The sequence below is a fragment of the Struthio camelus genome, chromosome 6 (genome assembly GCF_040807025.1).
Source record: "Struthio camelus isolate bStrCam1 chromosome 6, bStrCam1.hap1, whole genome shotgun sequence".
Taxonomy (NCBI): domain Eukaryota; kingdom Metazoa; phylum Chordata; class Aves; order Struthioniformes; family Struthionidae; genus Struthio; species Struthio camelus.
The window spans coordinates 31,037,153-31,061,276 of record NC_090947.1 but is presented as its reverse complement, the minus strand read 5'-3'; the positions used below and the strand labels follow the sequence as shown (position 1 = coordinate 31,061,276).

At 39.4% G+C, this 24,124-nt stretch overlaps 1 protein-coding gene across 1 annotated transcript in view; it reads left to right on the top strand.

Moving 5' to 3' along the window:
• The window catches only part of CNTNAP5 (contactin associated protein family member 5), a 294,025-nt gene that overhangs the window by 48,007 nt on the left and 221,894 nt on the right, over positions 1-24,124 (top strand). Inside the window, exon 2 of the mRNA XM_068948985.1 lies at positions 22,977-23,087. Coding sequence (XP_068805086.1) covers positions 22,977-23,087 — 111 coding nt within the window. The remainder of the gene's footprint in view (positions 1-22,976; positions 23,088-24,124) is intronic.

The following is a 24,124-nucleotide window of genomic DNA, read 5'->3' as shown; positions in this document are numbered from 1 at the left end:
AGTGGCTGCGTGTGTTAGCACGTGCGAGTTAGCAATGCCTGGCTTCTCCTTGCGGCTTTTGTCCGGAGAGCTTGCCCTCATTACGTAATGCTAGCTCAGCTGGAAGGGACTGAAGGAAGTTCAGAGGATGGAGAGAAGAGGTGTATTTCTTTCTCTCAAGAGCTGCATCCATTAGGACTTCAACACCTTCACAGTTTCCTAATAGTAGCAGCTCCTGAGTTGCTGTTTCTAGCATTGCTTGAAACATTTTTGTCTTCCAGCAAAGATGCTCTTGGGATGGAGCTTGAGTGATCTGTGCTTTTGTTTTGTGTGCCTTCACTGAGGCGACACTTTTGCTGAGCCTATGTAAATGTCCCCCAAATGCGCATATCAATAAAACTGAGGCTGAAATTTCCTCTACAATTATTACCCCTTTTTCCCATCATATTGTAAGTATGATGTGCTCTGTGCAGGCAGGGCTGAACTATGTTTAAGTATGTGCTATCCATCATCCTTGCATGAATAGCTAATAATAATGAGGAGGCAATTAGGGATGTCTGGCTTTGAGATGCAACGACAAAGCACATGATACAACCACAAAGCACATGAAAATGGGCCTTATTTACCTCTAACTGAGGCTGCTTTTAAGAATAGGACTGATTTTTGCATGGGAAGAACTTCTTTACTCAGCTGATACCTGCACTTGATGTATGGGCTATCTGTGTGCCTGTGCTCAAGATAGCCCTCAGGGGAACCGGCAGGGCAGTCTCAAGGCCTTGTGTCTAATTGCTTGCCTAGCACTTAGAAGGTTTCCAGTAGGTCTCTCTCAGCCCTAATCACGTAGGGAAGGTAGCATCATAAAACTCAGTGTGAAACCTTATTAAAGGGGAAGGTAGTATTTATTGACAAAATCTTTAAGCAAGCGGCTTTTATGTATTCGTGCTCTTGCAGTCATAGATTTTGTTCACTCACAGCTACGTATTTGCAAGCACAGAGATGTGTATGTCCAAGAGGGCTGACTGCAAAAAACATGAGATGCCAGCTGACGACTCCTCATTGCATTTACGAGGTTTCTCTTGATGGTGATAAACAAGTTTCTGGAGGGGTCCTTTAGGAATCAGCAGGCCTTGTAGAGTGGTCCTTTGCCTCAGAACTGTGCTGACTGCAGCTTCGCTAAACCTCTTTCCCTCCTGCTGCCTATGGTCTGTTCTTCCTTATTTCGAATATATGTGACCTCCTTTGGTGCTAGCAAGAAAAGGAATGGTGCATGTGATGCACTGCAACCTTCCCAGCATCCTCCTGGTGGAAGTATGAAGTGTCTTCCACTGCTGAGTGATTGGTGCTGCAGGCTGACCAGAGTGCAGGTGGTACGGTTGTGCCATAAATGACACGTTCCTCTGGTCCTGCTGGAAACGGTGTCCTTCATTATCACCCTAGGCTTTTTTTTTTTTCTTTTGTTCTGCTTTCTGATGCTTCACATGCGCTTCCATTTGTACTTAATTCTCGCCAACTTCCAGATAATCTTTTTGTTACAAAACTATAATCTCATTGGGTAAAACATGTGGCACAGGCATACACTTTGCTTGAGTGGCATATAGGTAGCCTCCTTCTACTGACTACCTTTTGAAAAGAAGATTTTTCTGTTCTCTCAAGCATCTAGAATGCGTAGCAATATCTGAAAACTAAAACAACAACAGCAAAAAAATAACCTCCATCCCTTGGTTGAGAATGCAATAGCTTATTGCTTCTGGAAAAAATTTTGGACTGTTATAGCTTTCTACTGGTAGCATAAAAATCCTTAAATTTAACACACAACATTAAAACACAAACTCATAAAACAAAAATACTTTTTCCTGTGCCAAGCTATGTTAAACTATGTTACTGAAGGGGAAAGCATTGCTAGATTTACACCCTCAAGGGTAATTTTACATTTATTGCTAGTAATAGTGACATATAGAGTCCTAGCTGTACAGGCAGAAGTCTTCCAGGACAGGGAATATCTTCTATCCGAATTTGACCCACTTAATAGTTTGATCACTGTACTTTGTTGTTGTTTTCTCCAGGAACAATTCTTGCAGTATTTCTTGTTTAAGCCTCTATGTGGCAGTTTTCTTTGAAACACAAAAGCTGAAATAAAAACTATTTTCATTAAAATCACAGGTGAAAACTTGTGCAGCTTCTTCTACATGCAATTTTGCAGGGCTTGCATCATTGTTGGCGCTGTTGGAATTTGCTGGAAATGCTGAATGATTTATTTTATGCTAAATAAGAGGAAGTGTATTTCAATTGAATATTTACGCTTGGATATCTTTGAGTTCAAAAATCCAGGACTTAGATACATGAAAAGACTACATTATGATGAAGAGCTGCTTTCTGGACAAGACAAAAGCTGGAGGAAGTGTCTAATGCACTTGTGAGCTTTTTTCAAAGCCGCTTCACTTCTCTGTGAAAGGTACCTGGTTGAAAAATTTGCCATCTGCTTCTGCTATCTTGCTAGCTTTGTGTGAAGAAACATAGCATCTCTATTTGAAACTGAAACTAACTACTATGAAGAAAGACTGCGAGAGCTGGGCCTGTTCAGTCTGGAGAAGACTGAGAGGTGATCTCATCAATATGTGTAAGTATCTGAAGGAGGGGTGTCAAGAGGATGAGGCCAGTCTCTTCTCCGTGGTGCCCAGCAACAGGACAAGAGGCAACGGGCAGAAACTGAACCACAGGAAGTTCCACCTAAACCTGAGAAAAAACTTCTTCACTGTGAGGGTGACAGAGCATTGGAACAGGTTGCCCAGAGAGGTGGTGGAGTCTCCTTTCCTGGAGATATTCAAAACCTGTCTCTAGATGGAAAATGCTCTAGAGGAATATGCTCTAGGTGACCCTGCTTGAGCAGGGAGGTTGGACTAGATGATCGCCAGAGGTCCTTTCCAACCTAAACCATTCTGTGATTCTGTGAAACAGTCAGGAAGAAAGAAAAAGGAAAGATGAATGGCCTAAATTATTTATTGGTTGTGTTTCTAGAACTAACGCTCAGTGGGCTAATAGTGCAATAATAGTTTGGTAAAAGTATTACTCTGTTGCAGTCTGGACAAACTGAGTCTTAGACCTCCGCAGGTAGGAGTCAAATCACTGGTTATGCATCCTTCCAAAACAACTTTCACGAGACCATTTTTCAGGGTGTTTTCCTCTTTCTCTACATTTCTCTTGATGCGAGTGGATTGAATTGGTCACCATACGTGGTTCTCAGCCTTCTCTTTTCAGATTCACACGATATTAAGACACAAACCTTGCTGGGTTTGATAAGGGAGAACTGACTCAACCTGCTTATAGTTCCAGCTTTCTGTGGCATCTGTGTACATCATCAACCTGATTCTAATATTAAAAATCTTTAACCAAATCCTCCTCTTCATGCCCTTTTTCCTGGGTGTTTAGCACCACTAATTCAGAGCCCTCAATGCAACGTACAAGGGTCAATGTTGGAGTTCTTGGCTAATATGGATTTTATCCAAGAGGTGTAATGAGGGTCATAGGAATTTGCATTTGCTCTTCCCGTGAAAAATGTAAATGGCTAAATCACATGCATGAGCCAATTTTTTTCCTGTCATCTTATCAGTGCAGCTTCACTTTTGCTCATTTACATAGCAATGGCATTCAGAAGCTTGGAGGGATCTTTAAATAACACCTTTGTTAGGGTTCTTATGCAGGAAAAGCACAGGAAGGAACATTTTCAGAATTGCCTTTGGGGAGCTGGATATAGTCAGTGCTGACCCTGCAAATGTTCAGAGATGAAAATAATGGTTGGATTACAGCAATTCACAGTGCAGGAAGGAAGCACAAGATTGCACATGCAAAAAAGTTTCTTATTCATTTAAAAAAAAATTATAAATTATTTCTTTTATTTTTTTGAAATTTATTTTTCTCTTAAGAAATTAGTATGTGCTGTTAAGTGCTGTTAGTAGGTGCTGTTTTTAAAAGATGTAGAAAGGTTTTCCACTACTTTATCTGACTGCAAGCTGATGTGCTTGTTGTAGGAATTGCTGTGTAGAACTGCAGAGCCTGAGTGGTGCTGGAAGTGAAGCAAGGTGATGTAACAGCTCCTCTGGCCTCTGAAACATATCTAGATACAGAGTAAGGCAGAATATAATTGATTACTAGGAGCTTCTTTCCATACCACCCACAACTTAATAGCCATCTGGGATTAATCGCAAGTGTAAATGAATCCTCTCGGATTTGTATTTGTGTCTTTTTGAATTGGCAATGAAGTGAAGCACCTTGGTTGACAGTGAGGTACTGCACTCAGGGCACCCAGTTCAGCAAACTGGAGACCAGTGATTCTCTTCCTTACAACGGATCCATCTGTAAAATCACAAAAGAATAGCAATAAGGCAAACTTGCTTGGGATGTTGTGTTTCCTAGCACATCTAGCAAAACACAAGGAGTAGGGTGAAACAGTAGAGGACTGGAAAGCAAAACAAGTGTGCAGCTCCACTGTGCTGGAGGGGGAAATCTCAGCACTGTCTCTGAACCAGGTGCTATACTGTAATATTGTCTCTCAGAGGCGTGTCAGGAGGTCCCAAAAGCAGTTATGTCACGGCTATGTTATTGGCTTGCTCTGTCACTAGTAGCTGCCTCCCAGTGCAGCAATGGCAGACAGTGAAGGTACCTTGCTGTATGGCATTGTGTGAGGCTCTTTCACTGTTCTTTTACCCAAGGTAGGTAAGAATAAGCCAGCAATAGCAGCAGCAGGGCTTTCTGCAGGCCTGGGGAGGCTTTGGTTTGTCTGAGCAAGCTTTTAGGGCACAGTGGGTTGTTCCCTGCGCCCTTGGGAGCTGGAGGGAAGGAGCTCCTGCGTAGGACCTGGTCTGCAGTGTCTGTGGATTCCCACTAAGGGACGTGCTGAGCTGTGGCTGGCCTGTAAACAGCCTCAAGGGAAAATGATGCGTGATCTCTGGCTCCCAGGCCTTGATGGGAGCACTAATTTAAAGCAAGGGAAGGATGAAGGCCATCTACTATTTATAAATGTTAATAGTAATCAAGAACAGAAACAAGTACCTTGGAGCACAAAAGAGGAGAAAAAATAAGAGACTAATAGGAATTGAGCATGATCTAGGTGTGAAGAACATGTAAGAATAATGCAGATAATACTGCTTGGTAAATGTCATCAAAAAGAAGACTCATGCCCAAAAATCAAACTTAGTTTTATGGAATACGTTAGTTGCTTTAGACTTGAGCTAAAAATAGCTTGAAGTCTTTAGTTTGTTCAAGTCAGTTGAAGAAAATGAGAAACGTAACATTCATTTATATCAAACCTGTAAATGGCAGGCCCATTACAAAGATGAGTGAAAATAATTTGGATTTCTAGTGTGAGTTCTTATTAGAAATTAAAAAAAAAACATTTTTCTGTGCAAGTATTCATATAAAACGTTCTCTTCAAGTGCAAATTTCTTTTATGATATCCATGGGATTAAAACATACCTATATTTGGACCCCTTTCCTCCTTTCCAGGAGGGAGATACAAACAGGTAAATCGACCTTTGCTAAAGCAGAGGTTGGATGCTTCTACTTTACTGCAGTACTTCTCCATCTCAGTTGAGGATGGGAGTTTTGACAATACTTAATTTGTTGAATTATGCAGGGATAAGTACAGCTTATTTTACATGCCCAGTTGACAGGAAGATGCAAAAATACATGGAGACTTTTTGTTTGTTTATTTTTAAAGTAAATGTTAAAGAACATGCACATAAAAACTGTGGAATGTTTTGGGAAAAATGTCTAATTTGCAAGGCTGGAAATGAACTAGTTTTCAAAATAACAGTTCTGAAATCTAACATTTTCTCGGCTATCCTAATCACCTGTGTTTTTCAGGGCTATTAGCTGAGATATGGAATGCTTCTTAGTTAGAAGGAAGAAGTGAAAAATAACTGTTTACTGAGGGTTACAAAATACATAAAACATGAAAGCAGGATGCGGAGTTCTACGTCTGTGATCAAAAGACACTTTTCCTGACTAAGGTGGTCTTTGCTATTAAGAGAAGTGTTATGATAGTAAAGCTTGCCAGAAATCTGTTTGGACTGCGTAAGGTGTGAAAAGCTTAATTATGAATGAGTAAGCATGCTTCTAGTTGGCGTGGAAATGCAGAAGCTAATTTTGCACCTGTCATATCTTCATGTTGTGGTTACTTGGCTTATTAGCTATTATTTTTCCACTAGCTCCAAAATCTGTCCTCCTCCCCCTGTGCTTCCAAAGATAGTGAAGTTGTGCTTTCAGGAAGGGACATTGATGCTTCCTTGTGGGAATTGGGAGTGCATGCAAGACTTCATGCCGTGCTTCTGAAAAACGTGCTTTTGTCTGAATACAGGTAACTCACCCTTTGATGTCTGTCTTTATCCTATTGAAACTAAAGATTTCCGTTTGCCAGATTTTTGCCAGAGTGCTGCAATGTAAACAGACATGTTTAAGTACTTTAGATTGTTTTTGTATATCAAGTTTTCTGAAGCACTTTCTTTCTTCTAGTTAGCTCAGGAGTACTGGACTGTATACTTCTTATTGAGAAACTGTTTTGAAAGCAGACTTGAGTTGTGCTGGTCTAGATGGCCCCATACAGAACCAGTGGCGTCACCACTTGGGCCTCACGGTAGAATCTGATTCTTAACTAAGTCTAGCCATGGACTGGACTTGGACCTCTCCATTAAGACAGTTTGATATGAGCTTGTGGAGCAAAAGACCTGATACCTCTTCCAATCTGGAAAAAACAATTGGCTTCATAATACATGAAAAGAGATAATTTCCCTTTCAAAAGTGGTGTAGGCGGTAGGATGTGAACTCTCAAGTAGATGGGCCTTCTTGAGTCACATCTGACCACCTATTTGACAGCTGAAACTAATCCAGTTGATGTCTGAGATGCTGTTGAAGATTGTAAAAGATTTTATTTTTTTCAACACATAATTGTATGTCTGTCTTGTATTACCATGTTAACAATATGAGGTAGTTTCTAAAGGTTGCCAGTGGCATGAATTACTATAAAGCTGAGAGTGTATGCAGTGGAGATACAATATATAAAAAATTGTAGTTTCCAAGAAATAAAAGCAAAGCTCCTTTGACGCTTGTAGAAATCTCATGAGCATGTAGAAATCTCATGGATATCTTGAAACAAGGAAACTGGATGAGTTTTTATTTTTACTTTTCAAAAAAAAAAGTATGGAAGTTATCCCTTATTGTGCATCTCTTGTGCAGAAACTTCCCAGATGAAGTCGTATGCAACTTTAGCCTCGCAGGCCACCTGCGCAAGAACATACTTTCCTTTAATGCTTGTTAAAACTGATTTTAGGGGGGATGAACCCAGCAGATTTGATGAGTGATACGGGACCTAACACCAAATTACAAGATTCTGTTGAATGATATGCAGACTTCTCAGTGCATTTCCACAAGGTCTTTTTGGAGTCACTAAGGCTACATAAAAACAGAAGTTGGGCATCATGACTCTTCTAACAGGATTAGTGTTATAGCTCTGAATTCAGAGAATTTTGCAGCTACCCATATGTCTCGTGCATGTACTGCTTGGTAGGCAGGTCTAGTGATGGGGAAAGGCAGTGCTGTTTAATGCGTTTTTCCCCTCTGAGTTTTCTTGATTCTACAATCTGTTAATAAAATTAAAAGAGTATTTTCAAGCTAATTGTCATTAAATCTTTCAAATTTCAGGGAAGAGGCTCTGAGTCTTCAGCAGATGGTTGGAAATGAAATGTACATTGGAGGAACAGAGGCCCTGCCAAATCTGGACCTTGAACAGAGCTAGTCAAATAAACAGAAGTGAGGCACAGCAGGAATGGTTTGGAATAGGCTTTATTATGGCCAGAATGCTTCAGGCTGTGAATGACCTAATCAACCTAAGCTCCAGACATGTACCTAAATTAGCTTCTACACTACCATCCTCATAACACTCTATTTTGCCTCATTCAACTACTGTACTAACAAATCTGAGCCTTTTTAAAAAGTGGAAGGTTAAAATGGTTCTAGCTTTTCCTATTCTCATTGCATTTATTCTATTCAACTCTCCTAATGCCTATATTCTTAATCTTCTTTAGTTTCCTAGCCCTTCTCCCAGACTCTGTTCTAGCACTTTGCATGCATGACTTTTTAATGATTTATTCTTGTGGTTGTGCAAGGACAAGGAAAAGGAGTAATGAGAGCAGAGCTGCTTAGTGTTGGGGAGCTGGTGGGGGGCCATTCAGCTTCTGCCTTTCCCACAGGCTCTCTGTGTGACCTTGTTGGAGCCTGATGTCTCATTGCCCCATTTGCAGTATGGAGATAAAGTAACATGCCCTCCCAGAGAAAGGGAAGGCACATTTAATGCTATGTATCTCAGAGCTGGTCTCTTGGTGTATGTTTCCAGCTCTGTAAGGTCCCTATACTTCAGTTAGGACTGCTGTGTGTTATTTGAATAGCAAATGAACTTCAGCTTGCTTCAGTTCATTTAACTAGGCTTGGCACGCTTTCATGTGTGCTGCCCTCAGCCATCACCATGCTTGGTCCTACTAGTACAACTGCCTGCAGAGAGTATCTGTGAATGTCACAGGGACACCGACTTACTCTGAAAACACTTGGGCAGACAAGAAGCAAAAATGAAATAATGCGACTCTGACCACATTTAGGTATTAGCTAGGGCAATGGCAAAATGCTGTGGTTGTCCTTGGGTTAATAACTAAATAACTGGTAAGCAGCATCTTGTGGTGATCAGTGTTTAAAGAGTGATTCAGTATAAATGTGGCAACAGCTCATCTTTCACTCTATGCTGTGAATGAGGTTAGCAAACTGGTCTAGCTTTATTTAAAAAATAAGATTATATATGGCCATATAAACCTTGCTCATTTGTGCTTTTTTCCTTCCATAAAAGATATAGTGCTATGGCCTTTGAATCAGTCTCTGCTTTATACCAATAGACATGAACTTTTGAAATTTTTGTGAAAAGTAGATTACCTTTGAAAGACAATGCGAGATGCTATTTAGGGGGGTTGATATGAGTACATAAAAATCACTTGGATTTATGAGGAACTATCACTCTCACTCTGGAATTCAAAGGGACAGGAGTTAATCTGGTTCACTAGGTGATATTAACATTGCTCGAGGTGCTATTCATAAGTCCTGGGACAACACTATCACAGGTTTGGCATTAATTCAGGGGCTCAAGGAGTGATATACAAGGGAGCATGTATTTTTCTGCTGCCACTCTGGTTTGAAGAATCCACAGTTAGAACGATTTACCGAGATTTTAATTTTTCTTATAGTTGGTAGGCACACTTGAGTGACCGGAGTTTATTCAGAGCCCACTGAAGCTAATGGAGGAAAAAAAAAATCCTTTTAACCTCATTTGGCATAGGCTCAAGCCCTTTGTGGCTGAAGCTGATTGCTTCATCAAAATCCACTTAACCTTCCAGGGGAGGAGTGTGCGGCAGGGGCTGCTGCGGTTGTTCTGGAGCTTTGTGGATTTGCTCGACCACTTCTCCTGTGTCCTGCCGATCCAGCTGAAAGGAGCGATTTGCAAAGTAGCAGCAGCCAGTGGGATATCGAATATTGGCTCTAATAAAGTGTGTTCAACCTCAGCATCTTTTAGGTGACATAAGATTCTTATAGGTGTTTGGAAATGAGTCTAACAGAGAAACATGCCTTAGAATTGACTTTTTGACATACTGTTTTTGTTTTCCAAATTTTGCAAAACATACAGTTACTCAAGCACATGCCTGATTTTTTGCGTATTTGAGCCACTTCTCCGCAGCCCTTACTGGTTCCTAAATGTTTTTCCATATTGGACTAATGGGGCAATTTCGAAGAAATATATTTGTTGAGTACCAAGACTGATACTTTCAACAAACGTACCCAAACAAAAATATCTAAATAAGCAATTAGTGTGCAGTTTTGGAACTGATTTTTGTCAATAAATGAGAAAACCCAATGGGAAGAACACAGATAAAGAAAAACCAATGTACTCTCCTTAGCCCCTTCCCAAAAGTTGGATGAAATAAGCTATATCAGGCTCTCCCACCCCCGTTTGCTCTCATTGGGGAATCTCAGCTTTGGACCACATGGAAGGTAGCTTTTCAAGGGAGTTTTTCCAATTTACAGCCTGCTAGAATACTTTAAGAGCATTTCTTTATTCCTGGGTGCCATGTTGTATTGCAAGATAGGTTTAGGTCTGTTCGACAAAGTGAGCATTGCTTGTCTGCCTCTAAAGGGACAAGCGAAAGGGGTTACACCTGTAAGTGGCTCCTCCAGAGCAAAATCAAGTGGGAACAGGTCTCGCGCACCTTTTCCCTGGGCTGAGGTACTGGGTGAGGATGCTGCAAATCAGTGCTTGTGAGACAACTGGGCATCCTATTTCATGGGGAGGAGGATTTGGCTGTGGGTCTGCTGATGGTATATTCCTGGTCCCTTTCAACAGTGCTAGCATTAATGAAAACTGCTCCCACCGGAGAGGGGTGTGTTTTCAAAGGAATGAACAGGGCTTCAGCGCGTGTGACGCCATTAAATGTCGATGTGCATTTTCAAACAAGGAGCCTCAAGGCTCGAGGTAACTCTTTGATCTTTAAAAGCTTGCCACATAGGGGAGCAAGTTTGAATTGTATACTTGTGTGTGCGAACACTTGCAGGTAATTAGATTTTAGTTTCAGGGCTGCAGGGGTTTGCAGAAATGATTCAGATTTCAAAAGGCTCAAAATAAACACGAATTCCTATTTATCTCGAGGGATTTAGAGGGCATAAAATAAACCTTTAATGGCTTGAGCCAAGCTTTTATTAATTGCTTAGCTGAAGAGATAAAACCTGTGGGAGTTTGTGTATTAAAATGGGATGTGGACCAGAGGAAATCTATGCAGGATCTGAAATTGGTTTAAAGAGGGTAAGAAAATACAGTGCTTAGCTTTCCTCTACATTTAAAAGATTATTATTCCTAATATATGCAGCTTCTCTGTTTTTTAAAGAGGCTTGCCTGGATCAAGCCATAATTATATGTGAAAGCATTTGGGGTAGTCATTCAATATCGAAGGAGTAGGATGTGTCTAAACAAAGTGACAAGCAATTAGGGAGCCTGGGGAAAGTCATCTATTTGTCACATCTGAAAATAAAATTATCAAATTATTACCAAAATTGTTCCAAGTCTGACAACTGTATCTACAAAGTCTCCTTGAACAACCTTGCAAAGATGGCACTGTTTTGTATACAGGTAGTGGAGCATAAGGGTTTTTTGCTTTCTGCCAAGGTTTCTTATTCTCTGCATAGAAAGTTCACAAGGAGAACAGTATTGATAGAGGCCTCTTTAGACAGAATAAAAGGTACAGCCTTTAAGAGATAGCTGATTTTACCAGAGTCCTGCTAGCTTTAAAGCTCATACTTTAATCCACGTTTTAAAAGAAAATTGCCATATAGCCGAGTTTCCCTTTTTATTTTTTGACTAGCTTAAATTTTCATTGTGTGGTGGTAGGGTTTTGGTTGATTTGTTTATTTTTTATTGAAGAGTCCCTGTTTGTAGTTAATCTCATGTGAAAGAAATACTGCATTGCAATGCTTAGTCTATTTTACTTTTTAACTGTCATCTATGTTTGTGAATTTGTTAAAGAACAAAAAAAAATTGCAAAACGCTAAATTGAATAGTCCTGCTATGCTCTTGTTACATCCTTTATCCTTCTTTATCTTAGATACTGGGTCTGTGCAGGTTGAGATTTTTGTTTCTCACTCTCCAGTGAGTCTGGACTGTAAAATCATCCTTCCTAACAACTCTAGGACTGTATTTGAGGGTGATGGATAGGAAAGGCAATGCTACCGTTGCTCTCGTGGCGTGCCCCACCCCTTTGCTCAGTAGGGACTCCTTCGTCCTTCCTAGCAGGCTATGATGTACTTGCTTAACATCAGCGGGTGATGGAGGAAGTTTCTCGAGGGTCAGGTAATAACTACCATTTAAAAGAAAATTTGATGCCGGTTGCCTATGTATGTCTAAAGTCATGGGCCAGATCTCTGGCGATGAGAAGGCTGAGGAACATGATCATTAAAAGTGTTGGATCTAGTTTAGAGTGTGGGATTTGAGCCCAACATAGCAGAAGATTGTAATGAAGCTATATATCGTGAGGGTCTCCCAGTACTGATGCACTAAATAATCGTGGTCGTTTAGAGACTAAAATCAAAATCTATGTATAAACTCTTTTGCTTATTTGACAACATGTTCAGTTTAATAGACCTATGATTTTTTTTCCTCTTGCAGCACTAAAACTGCCACTGTGACTGATGAAGAGAGAACATGGTTCCCTAAGAAATGCCTGGCAGACAATTTTCATCTTTTAACTGGCATCAAAGCTGCCTTCACCTTGCTTCAGAATGGGAATTCTTAACTTTTTTCAATCCAATCCCTTATCTAAGCCATTAACTTGCACAGAAGAGTCTTAAAAATGGATATTTGGGGGCTAAATAAGGTGTTTTTGTTGGAGGTTATTGAGACGTGAAATGATTACTTATCATCCCTTGAAATGACATTACATTTAAATGCAATGGTACATGGGCACTTACCACTACCTTCATCTCCGTTAATCCTTGCTCACAGCCTGCAAATTGAACATTCTCTCAGCCTTATGGGATGTACTGAAATTCTCAGAGTTATAATTGCTTTTCAATATGCCATCTCGCATGTTACTTGATTTAAAGAGGTTCCCTTTCAAACAGAACATATTTAGTGAATTCCATACTGTGTATTTTTCTCACTTTCTAATCAGTTTTATCTCTGAGTTCATCAAAGATTCAAAGGAAAAATAAAAATTGAACTCATTTGACCATGATTGATTTGAAAATTCAGGGGACAACCTCTAGGTTAGGGATGGCTTTTAAATTGCTGTGCATTGAACCTGGCTGTGCCTGTGAAACTCATCAGCATTCCATGTCTTTGTAGTTGCTTCTGTTGTTTCCTTAGAGATAAGGGTTGTAAATTTAGATGTGCATGCAATAACGCTATCAGATAAAGGTGCAGCATTGTCTGAAAGTCTTTGCAACGTCTGCCTGAATAAATGAGCCCTTTTCCATAGAGATTCATAGGAAAACTACAGCAGCAGAATCCCACTTGAGAATGCAATAGGTGAGCCCTGATGCAGTTTCTCATGTGATGGAGGTTGCCCAGCATTGTTGCCACTCTGAAGAGGGTGACTGGGTTCGAGAGAGGGAAAACGGGAATGTGTATCTCACCAAGACAGGTCCTTATGGACCCTGTTCCAAAGCAGGAGGAAACCGGCACTTCACAGAAACTAGGAGTGGGAAACCCTAGCACTGTGTCAGAGAAGCCTAAGGAGACAAGAACTAATGAATAATAGTTCTTCCTTAACATCCCTTTTTAAATTCATCCCTAAACAAAAGGAAATCGAAAGGAAACCCAGCATAGGAATAGGATCCACAGTTAGAATTTAATCTTTTTTCTCCCCCTCTAAGGTACCCTTACTAATGTTAATGTGTATCAGCAAAGGTAGTGGAACTTAACAGGAGTCACTTTAGGAGGTGAGCTATGTGGTCATGGGTGTGATGGTGACAGGCAGTTGGTGTTGAGATGCTCCACTGAAGTTTGCAGCAGTGCTGCTGTGAACATGCTGAATTTGAAGGTCAGTAAAGGTGCGGGGAATAGCAGAGAGGTTAGTCCACGTGAAAGATTCATATATTTTAGAGAAACAGAACTATCTTTCTGTCTCATTGGCCTAGATGTGAGGAGGTAAAAGGCTAACATAGCTCTATTTCAGATTTCTGAAGCTATTCTATTTCCGAGTCTGGTTGAGAAACAATTTTTTTTTCCTGATAGCGTTAGTTTCCTGAGGTGGTCAAAAGAAAACACCAAACATAAAGTGTTTGTGTTTCTCAAATTGGGTTTTCACATTTCTTTCAGCATGCCAAACCTATTTACTGGTGTTCTTCTGCAGAAGGCTTTTCTCATTCCTGTTTTTTGCCAAGAAATTTTCTTCTCTTTGGAAAAGATATTTGTCTCCTCATTTAAAAATCTGTATTTATACAGCCTGCAAAAACTGCTTCAACGGTGAATTGCTGCACAATCTTTCTACTGAAATACATCAGTGGAAAGTCTGCCTTTTTCCTTCTGCATTTTAATTTTAGGTTAGTGAATGCCTATACTGACTCAGTCCAATTGTCTCTAACCATTCTTGTGTTTCTCTTCTAATAATGAGGCTAACAGCCTTCCTGATGAGTGCAGGTACATTAACTTTTTTGTTATTTTATTGTACTTTTATTGTATTTTAGGACAAATGTTATTTTTTTTTCAATATTATTGGTTTAATTCATGAAGTTCTTTTTTTCATTGATGAGGCTGAAGCGCAGCTCTGGGGAGCAGGGTGCACTTGTAGTGAAATCTGGTGCTTTATAACTCCAACCTTATATTTTCATGTGTGGGTGCTGCCAAAACTTCTAAAACTCTAGGACGTAGTTTTGAACTTTTGAATATGTGAACTATTTCTTTTAAAATGCACAACTAACTGGCCTTACATGATTCAGGGTGAAAAGGATACCTGTGGTGATGTGCAGCCATGGCAAAGCATCTCTGTGTTCTTTGACTATATTTTTTTATGACGTAAGAAAAACTGCCGTGTGCTGACAAAATCACTCACCTGTGCTTTCCTGTACAGAAAGGCAATTTCTGGATATACCGCACTGCTGTGGATTGAGGGGATTTATTCTGTCTGTCCACTAGGCCATGTCACTTGTCAAAAGTGCAAACTTCTGATATAAAAGCTGTTCCATCTGCTGGGTCAGCTTTGTAGTTTCTGGTCTCAGATTAGAGCATTCTTAAATTAGCAGGATTGCACAAATGCTGAAAGAAAAGATAAGCAGGCCCAAGGCGCATTCTGAGTAGAAAGTAGCAAAGACTGCTGGCAACCACTGTTGCACCTGCTGAGACTAAATCACAGCTTTGGACAATGACATTCATTTGCAGGTTTGTTCACTGGAATATAAATATTGGTGAGGTGAGTTCCCCCTTTCTGATGTGATCCTTTTTTTCTACTGCATATAGAAATAAGCATGATTCCTCTAGTAGCTAAGATCACAGTCTATCTGCTTATTCAGTGAATTTCCATGATGGATTTGCCATTTGATGGCACCAGATGATTCCTGTCCTGAAAAGTCTATGATCTAATGAAAAAGGGTAGTAGATGGAATAAAGTGCACAGTACCTTCATTTTGCAGATGCAGATTTTGCAACTCATCCTAAGTTGCATGGATTATAACAGAGCTGGAGTTGGAGAACGTTTGTTCCTTAAGCATCAGGCCACCTTTTTTTTAATTGTTATTGTTAATTAGCTTTGTCAGATGTTCTCTGACCCTTTTCAAACCAAGTATTGCTTCTGTATGTTAGTTGGAGATCCACTGACGCTTGTTTGAAATCCCTCTTTTGGCTTCATAAGCCCAAGTATCATGTGATCGCTCTGTTCCTCAATTTGCCTCCTACTTCATTATGTGAGTAGGAGTTAGACAGCAGACATGCTTGTTTCAGTAAAACCAATTATTTAATTAGAGGTTTTCAAGAGCCCCTCGCATTATTCAGAAACAGACTTGACCACTTTTTGCAAGACAAGGTTGCTAGTACAGAAAGTATCATAAATGGATGCTCTATAAATGTGCTGATTGAGTAATACTTTTTTGTCAAGGTTTACTGGCAAATGAAAGAACACTTATGTAATTTACATAATTTACGTAATTTATCATTTAGAAAGAGTTCCTGCTTAGCTAAACTATTGATGTTTTCCTGCAATATAGTGAGGAAAGAAAAAGGAATATTGTTCTGTTGTTAAGTTCTCTGTCTTAGTGCCATGCTTATCAGCTAACAGATGGAGTGCACAGCTGTGCATGCCAGTATAGCCAGTCTCTGGGAAAACGGAAAAAAGAAGGAATTTTCCTTTACAAAAAAAAATTGTTCTTTTTCTATTAACCTCCCCAGAATCACTTGCTAAGATGATCATGAGAGCAGAATGCAGCAGAATGTGCTTGGTCCGGTGAGATGCTTTGTGTAGGGACTCTTGATAGGGGTATCATCTCTCAGTCTCTTCTAAATCTGTGCCCCTAATCTGTGTTTCTGCTTTACCTGTTTCTTTAGGGAGTAGGGAAGTATTTCTTAAGTACATCTGTGGCTGGTTGAGCTGTAAAGGCAGAAAGTTAATTTCTGCAGGAATATTCAGATATTTATTTCTCTTCTTTACAAAAAAGAATTGTAGCTAGAAGAAAGAAGAAAAATAGATGAAGCGGAAGGCATCAGTTGTCACTGTTGAGCACTGTTAGAGGCATTGTATGAAATGCATGCTTTATGTCTGTAAAACAAAGTATGCCATTAAGTGGGTAATGCTAAGAGGAATTTTATCTAGCCTATAAATACAAGTGAATCTTTTCAACTTCAAATCCCAGTACGGAGACAATTTACTGTTGCAATCAAAATGATGCACACAATTTAACTTCAGCACCATCTGTAACTCTGCTGGTATTTTAATAATAAATAAAATTATGTCTTGGCAACAAAAGTCCCACTTAAATAAAATACCTCTAAGTTCCAAGCAAGGCCTCCAAGAGGAAGCTGGAAGGCCTCTGATTTACTCTGAAATGTCCTTTATGTTTACTTTAAAATAAATATATCAAGACTTAAATAGCAAGCTGTGGAGGAAAGGTCTGTGTGATCCTGCTAGTTATTGAGGGTCAGGTTTTGTACTGCACTTAACTCGCTAAATTAGCTTTCAACCTCAAGGGTTCTGGTGCAGGGAAGAGTTTGCCCAGCTGGTCAGAAGTGCTCCTGCCCTCATTGCATGTAGCGTGTCCAATTCAGCAGAGAAGAACCAGTGCACGTGCTGCCAGAGGAGCTGGCAGAGGAGGGTCCAACAGGAGACCCTCTGCAAAGTCTACCAAGCAGACATAATGAAAGCTTCATGGTCAAAGATTTTCTGTGTATTTGCCTCAATGAGGATAGGACACTATTAAAAGCAGCCCAAACCAAAGGTATGGAAAATATGTGGAGTCCAGGGACTGAGGATCTTTTCACTGATTGTGTCCTGTTCATCAAAGCTTTCATTCAGGAAATATTGGTAACTTTTCTGGATGGCCTTTGCTGGTGGAAATCAATGTACTTTTTCCTGTTAATTCTTCAAGCAGACAAGGGCAAAAACGGCAGCTGCAGCAAAGCTATGTGAACGCTTGTCGGTTGTGGCTGGTAATGACCCTGTTTGTGATCTAGGGCTTGATCTCCTTCAAAACAGAGGATGACAGCAACATGAGCGTGACCACAGTGGGGTTCTGTTTTTCGTGGCTTTCTGAATATCTTCAGCATCCACTAGCCAGAATTCTTCTAAATGCACTGGTTGTCACAGTGAAATATAATCTCAAACTTGAAGAAAGTTATTAACTGGGTCATGCCATACCTTCCAACACTTACATAAAATGTGTTCTGGAAGAATTAGTAAAGTTGGGCTGAATCTCTAGTTTCTGCACAAAACCAATTTTGGTAATATATTAGCTGCATTTCGGAAGCCTACTGTGCTTCAAAAACATTTGAAATCCTGTCTCTCTAGGACTGGGATACATTTTTCTCAATTATTTTTTCATACTTGTCACAGATGTTGAAGACTTTCACAAAATATAGAGCTTAATCAGATGTTTAGGCACAAGGCCTTTTCTGAGGTTCACTCTTAGACAGATTATCAGTTTTCATTAATTCTATCTGGCTCGTTTCAATGGAGCAAAAGAGTGTTGGTGTCTAAATCTCACTTGAATGCTTTTGAAATCTTAACTGAAAATGTTTATATTTGTGTTTAAAAAGAAAAGTTTTAGGCCAAAATTAAAAAATGTGCAGGGTTGGCAAGGAGGATATGATTTCTTTGCTTTTAACTTGAGGGTAATTAGAACTACAAGAAGGCAACCAAAAACAATAAACAAAACAACTTTATAATAGTTCAGAGGGCTTTTCTTTTTTTGTTAATTTTTGTCATCATTTTCTAAAAATTGGAAGTGAATAAAAATCAGAAAAATTGAATTGATAAGAATAAATATTTTTGTTAATTTCAGAAGCAAGATGACTGATGGGAGGTCTAACAATATGGATGACACTGTTAGCATGACAAATGCTATCTAATTGCCTGCATTTCTCAAAACTAAGCTCAGCACTCATTTGTCATATGCAAGTCAACATCTGTATTGTTACGTGATTTGCCTGAAGATGATGGTTTAAAGGTACAATTAGGTGCTCTTTTCTTTCCTTTTGTACCTTTTTGCTAATTATCTGGTCAGCAAGAAAACATAGAGGAAAATAATTGTAAATACTTTAAGAGTGCATATGTTTTCAATCATTCTGTGGCATGGAGTTGTTTCTTTATTAAAACCAGCCTTTTTGATGAAATATAATGCAGTTAAAGAAACGTAGATCTTGTTAGTCTAATGGAAAAAATGCTGAGGAAAAAGGAGTAGGGCAGAAAATAGAAATCTAGGAGCAGCTGGAATAAAGTGAAGCAGGTCTATTTCTGTCACATTAAATGAAGGAGATGTGACTGGACTGTATGCTGGGCCTCAGCAGACACTGCCTTTGCTTTTGCTTTACCATGAGTCTCTTTGGTAATCTTGCCCAAAGAGAAGATGCTTCCTTTTTTGGTGGGTGTGAATGAGAAAGAAGCATAACATGCTAAAATCCTTTGATAACATCCTGTCTTAAAGAGTTTTGAAATCTTGAGAGGTGTGGGTGTTGTTTTTGTTTTTTTGGTCTAGCCTCTCATGGAAGCTAGGCCTATGTGGTGGTCCTTATGCTAAGTGCACCTCCTACCTCTGAGCTGCATGGCCAACTTCAGCTAGGTTTGACAAGAAGTTATTGATCTCAATCTGTGCATTTCTATGTCATCGAAACAGCTGTTCAGTTAGGGAAGACAGACTGCAAGAAGTGTCCTTATCAGGGCTGTCACCAGCCTGTTATTTACTGGGGTTTGATTTGTTGCAGAAATGACTGAATGTAATTGTTTTTAAATAACTAAGGGCAAGGCAGTTCTCATGCATGTAGTATCTCTTATGGGGAGTGTTTCAGAGCTACTGTGCAAATGACCTGGTGTGCTGAGCATGTAGAAGCTGATTCTGATGCGTTCTAATCCCTTTGGCTTTACTGTACTTTGAAATTTCATTCGGCACATAAAAACTCTGGCATGTCCTGCACTGTAGATTTGTGCATGTAGAGCAATTGGTGTGACTTCTTATGCCATGAGGTTCGTTTTGACTGAGGGAAAGGCAGAAGAGTGACCTTGCATCTTCTCGGAGAATATGCTTATGAAACAACTTCATTTGGAGGCTACTATAAAGTCAATCAATCATTACTCTTATCTGTAAGAAGTCAGGCTGTATTTGTCCTGGCACACTCAGAAGCCTTTGTCCTAAATCCTGAAGCCTTAAAGTTGCATTTTTATAGTTAGGTATGAATTCAAGAAAGGACTCGTGGCAGTTGTGTTTTGTTTAGAGGAAAAGCATTATAGGATCCTAGAATTTGGTTTGAAAATAGTGTTGTAATGCTGTAGCTGCAGAGATTCAGGTGAGTGTATCTGGAGACTGAAGCGAAGGGAATGGAAATGTAGATGGTGAGCAGGAGGACTAATTGTCATTTCCCAGGATGAAGCCTCCAGAGACCATGTGGAGCACCTCAAATGCATTGCTCTGAAATGTTTTACATTTGTTGCTGTACTGGGAAACTTGGTATTCCATAGGCACCCAGTGATACCATCAGGTAATGAAGAACCCACAGAGCTTGTAACATGGAGAAGTGGTGGATCAGCAGGCTGATGTGCTGTGTTCTCTCATGTTCTAATAGCAACTGCAGTAAACTGAAGCGAGCCAGCAGTCTAGGCATTATTTAAATTGAAATCTCTACATTCAGTTGTAATCAACCTCTGTTTTCAAGTGATGCTGAATATCCTTACAACAATGGTTTGGATATACATCGTTAGAGAAAACTAGCTCATCTGTGATAGGTAATCTAATCTTAATATTCAAAAATACCATTTTTAAATGTAAATATAATTTATTTGATATCAGGCATAGTATCACCAGAGTTGTTTCAAATCAGACTATCCTTTTCCACCTGAAGTACTTCTTATAGAGATTCCTCTATCTCTGAAGTTATATCAAGCATACCAGCAAATTCTTGGTAATTTAGCCTGTGAATGCCACACATGATATCTTCTCAGAGCACAGTCTTGCTTACAATCTGCTTGCTATTTTTAACAAATAAAAGTAAGGCTCTCCATATTGTCTCTCATTAGGGTTTAGATAGTGCTCCGAGGAAGGTATTCACGATACCTGCCTCAGGTACCCGAGTGCAGAAGTCTTTGAAGAACGAGATTCTTGCAGAGGGTGACTGTGAATAGAGGAATAGGGTTGTCTCCTGGAGAAGTCTGTCTTACTGTTGCACCTTCTTAACTTTGGCAGTTAAATGGTGTAGAAAATCTTTCCTTCTATTCCTTTTGAAAGGGTTGAGCTGGTTTCGTTACTACCTTAATGTGGATCTGTCATTAAGACCTTGAACTCCTTTATGAAAGCTTGCCAACCCCTCGACTTAGTTCTATAGGACGCAGAAGTTTGTGGGAGTTCAGTGCCCTAAGGTACTCTCGAGTTGAGAGCTTTGTTTAAACCAGCTTTCAGGTCACAAGTAAGAGTGAATTTAACAGATGTGTTTTAATTTGCAGATTTTTAAGTCCAGACAGGACAATTATAATGTTACCCCCTCCATACCAAAGGGCACAGCACTGTGCAAATATTTCCGTATTACAGATAGAAGCTTCTTTGAGTCTTAAAGACCATTAATGATAGAGAATATGCTCAGGGCTTTAGTAACTTGTTTTGTTGGCTAATTATCCTCACTGTCAAACATCAGTGGCCTACTTGTCCTTAAGCTGTCTAACTCATGGATCTTTTTAGGCCTTTTTACTGATGGTGACTTAAATATGAAGTCCTCTTCCTCTCTTAAATTTGCTTTTTGAGATCCATCAGTTAATGCACTGATAGGAATTACATTGGTTATGCTGATTTTCCTATATAGCCGTTTTTTAACCGAACACCAGTTAGGCTACGTGAAATACTTTTACAACTCCGGATACACTAAATGCATTTTTTCCCCCCTCTTATCAATTGCAGCTTCTTCAAAAACAGTACCGGGTTTGTTTAATTAGATGTTTCTCAGAAATGAGCTAGATGGAATCTCTTATGCTCCCGTTCTTTAGCTCCTCACTGGCTGAATTCCTTGTCATTTGGGACTGTTTTGTTCCAAATGTTTAGCAGGAAACCTGGCTTGATGTTCCTCAAGCCATCTTGTCTACCAGTTTAAATATTGTCCCAGTATTTGCTTTTCTCTATTGGAGACTCTTCAGTGCTACAGGACTTACTTAAGATCTAAACTGGTGATTCAAATGTTTTAGTCCCGTTCCTGGGCCAGTTATTAGGGCTATATTAATAGTGTGCCACTGCCATCCCCTCTTATTTGCTAATCAATCAGGATATTACTTTTGAATGCTTTCAGGAGACTAATATATCATCCTGCTTCTTTCAGAATACAAACGCATTTAATGTTTAGTATTATTCATCATGACATTCAATTTTCCCATGCTCTTATCAATATAAAAATCCATACTGAGGAATCTATTTAAAGTATTCTTTCTTACTGTTTTTAACCCTTTGAGCCACGATTTTGTCCTTATGTGCACGTCAGGGTGCTGCAGGTAGCAAGCGGTGTTGCTGTCCTGTTGATCAGACAACCAAAAAACTAGTCTGTCTTTTTTTATGATAAGGGAGGATTTAAATTGCAAAAATCTCTCGAATATTCCACAGAGTCATTGTGGAAAAAGATGAGTAATATTTTAATGCAGCCTGGCTCTTTATGGGAAAGGCATTGCCCAGTTTTGGATCGGTCTAAATTTGCCACCGTAACTGTGTAATCATTTCTGCTTTCTTTCCTTGACTTTTGTAACCCTAAAGTATCATTAGTGATTTTCTTTCTTCCTTCTTGCAAATTGTATATTTACTCTGGGAATGTGAGAACGCTGTGATGTCTGAGATCTTGGTAACCTGCAAGACTTTTCCAGTAATTAGATCCATGTTTCCTCCATGGGAGATTCAATTAAAAATGAGTGGGGTTTTTATTGCCTGCTGAAAGCCTGCACTATATGCTCAGATGTGTGTGTGTGACAGCATTGTAATGAGCAAACTTACTTTGCCTAATTTCATTCTTATGCAAGTATTATGGGCTCAAAAATTCAACTTGAGTGTTAGCCTGATCCAATTGAAACCGTCCCCAGATGAAGATGTGGGAGAGTAAGTAAGAGGGGAAAAATGTAGTAAACTACTCTTTTGAGCTAATGAAACTTATTTGTCATTATATGTATGCATGAGTTGAGGAAGAAAAGCAGACAAGGTCCATGGTTTGTGATTACAATATAGCATAAGAGTTTTGTGAAGTACTGGGCATGCTTTCACATGTTACTGCACAAGGCCAGATATCATGTCCCTTTAGGTCACTTCTATATAGAAGTAAGTTGTCACTGTTGTCACTTCAACTCCTATATTGTGTGTCTGTTTTGTGGAGAAACTTTTCCAAACGCAGCACCTGAGGTGTTACTTAGTCTGCCAGAGCGCTACCGTGTTCTTCCAGTGGCTTTTGCAAAAAGAGTTGTTTAACGAGAGGGCATAACATGAAATTGCGCTCTCTGACAGAAAACTGAATTATCAAGCTTTTTAAGTATTCAGCTTCCTAAAAACGGTTCCCATTCAGTTGCTGTCCTGCCAGGCTGTCATTCTGGCAGGTAAATTTTGGAGTTACACGCAATAGTGGCACTGCTTGTTCTGAGGGATGTTAAGCACAAGTGTGTTCTTTCTCAGCCCACTACGTAGAAAAGCACAACACCTCAAGATAGACAAGGTTGACCTATTTATTGCTTGTCTAATGACCTCTATTTTTCTTGTTTTTTTTTTTGTTTTTTTTTTAGATAATTGTGATGATGCACTGGTATCTCCCTTACCTTCAACAGCCTTTACCAGTTCCTCTGAGCTCTTCAGTACTCACAGTCCCAGTTTTGCAAAGCTCAACAGACGAGATGGTAAGGTTGCTGTATACAATGCATTAAATATTCTGTTTTTTAATCACGGTTCTAAAAAAAATAACTTATGCTGTTTGTATTCTGTGTGTTCAGAGCTAAGTCAAGCAGAGCCCTTCATTTCGGATTCTGTGAGAGCTCTATCTAGAAGCAGCTCATTCTTTTATTGTGTTGTATTTATGTGTTGGAACTCTCCACCTCTCTTATGGGGACACCAGGAAGGAAGTTCAGATAGTCGTTTTGCTTTTAGATAGAGCACCCACAGTCTTTAGAGATTAAAGGTCATTCAGCTTGAAACCCTATTATAAAATGTAGAAGTCTGCTAAAGCTAGCAGCAATTAGATATAAAAGTTCCGGTGGAATTCAATGATTATGCAACTCTGCAGAAAAAGTAATAATGAATGAAAGAACTTTGTAGACCTTTGCAGTGAGGAGTGTTTGAGGTCTGAATAATGAGTTCACAAACAAGGTGAAATTGTTAGGCTTAAACTTCACACTAGAAAAGAGGAACTGGCAGTATCTAGAATGTAATTTGGCCACACGTTGCACATTGGGATTGTTGGTTCTCATCTTATCCCTAAGTTACAGCCTCAAAAAGATCAAAGCCCACTGTTATGGCATTAGATATGATTATTAGAAATACTAGAAAGTGTACTACTAGAAAAGAGATTTTAATTGAAAATAAATGAGACACCTTATTTGATAAATCTATAGAATGACTGTAAAGGGCTCTCACTTAGATGTTTTGCATTGTCATAAGTTGGTGGTCATTAGAGAAGTGTTAGATGGGAATTACTATCTCTTCTTTAAACTTCTGAACCAAAATTCCTCAGTAAATGAAAAGTGCTTTTGTAGTTGTTCAACATATAGAAAATTAAAAAAACAAAACAAAAAATAAATAAAAACATGATCTTTGGGTTTACCATGCCTTCATCTCCACCTACCAGCCAGGATAATGAGTAGAAGTGCTTACATAATTTTGAGAATGGCTAAAATCATTGATTATATCTGCAGAAAAGAGGTGTAGTTCCTAAGTCAAT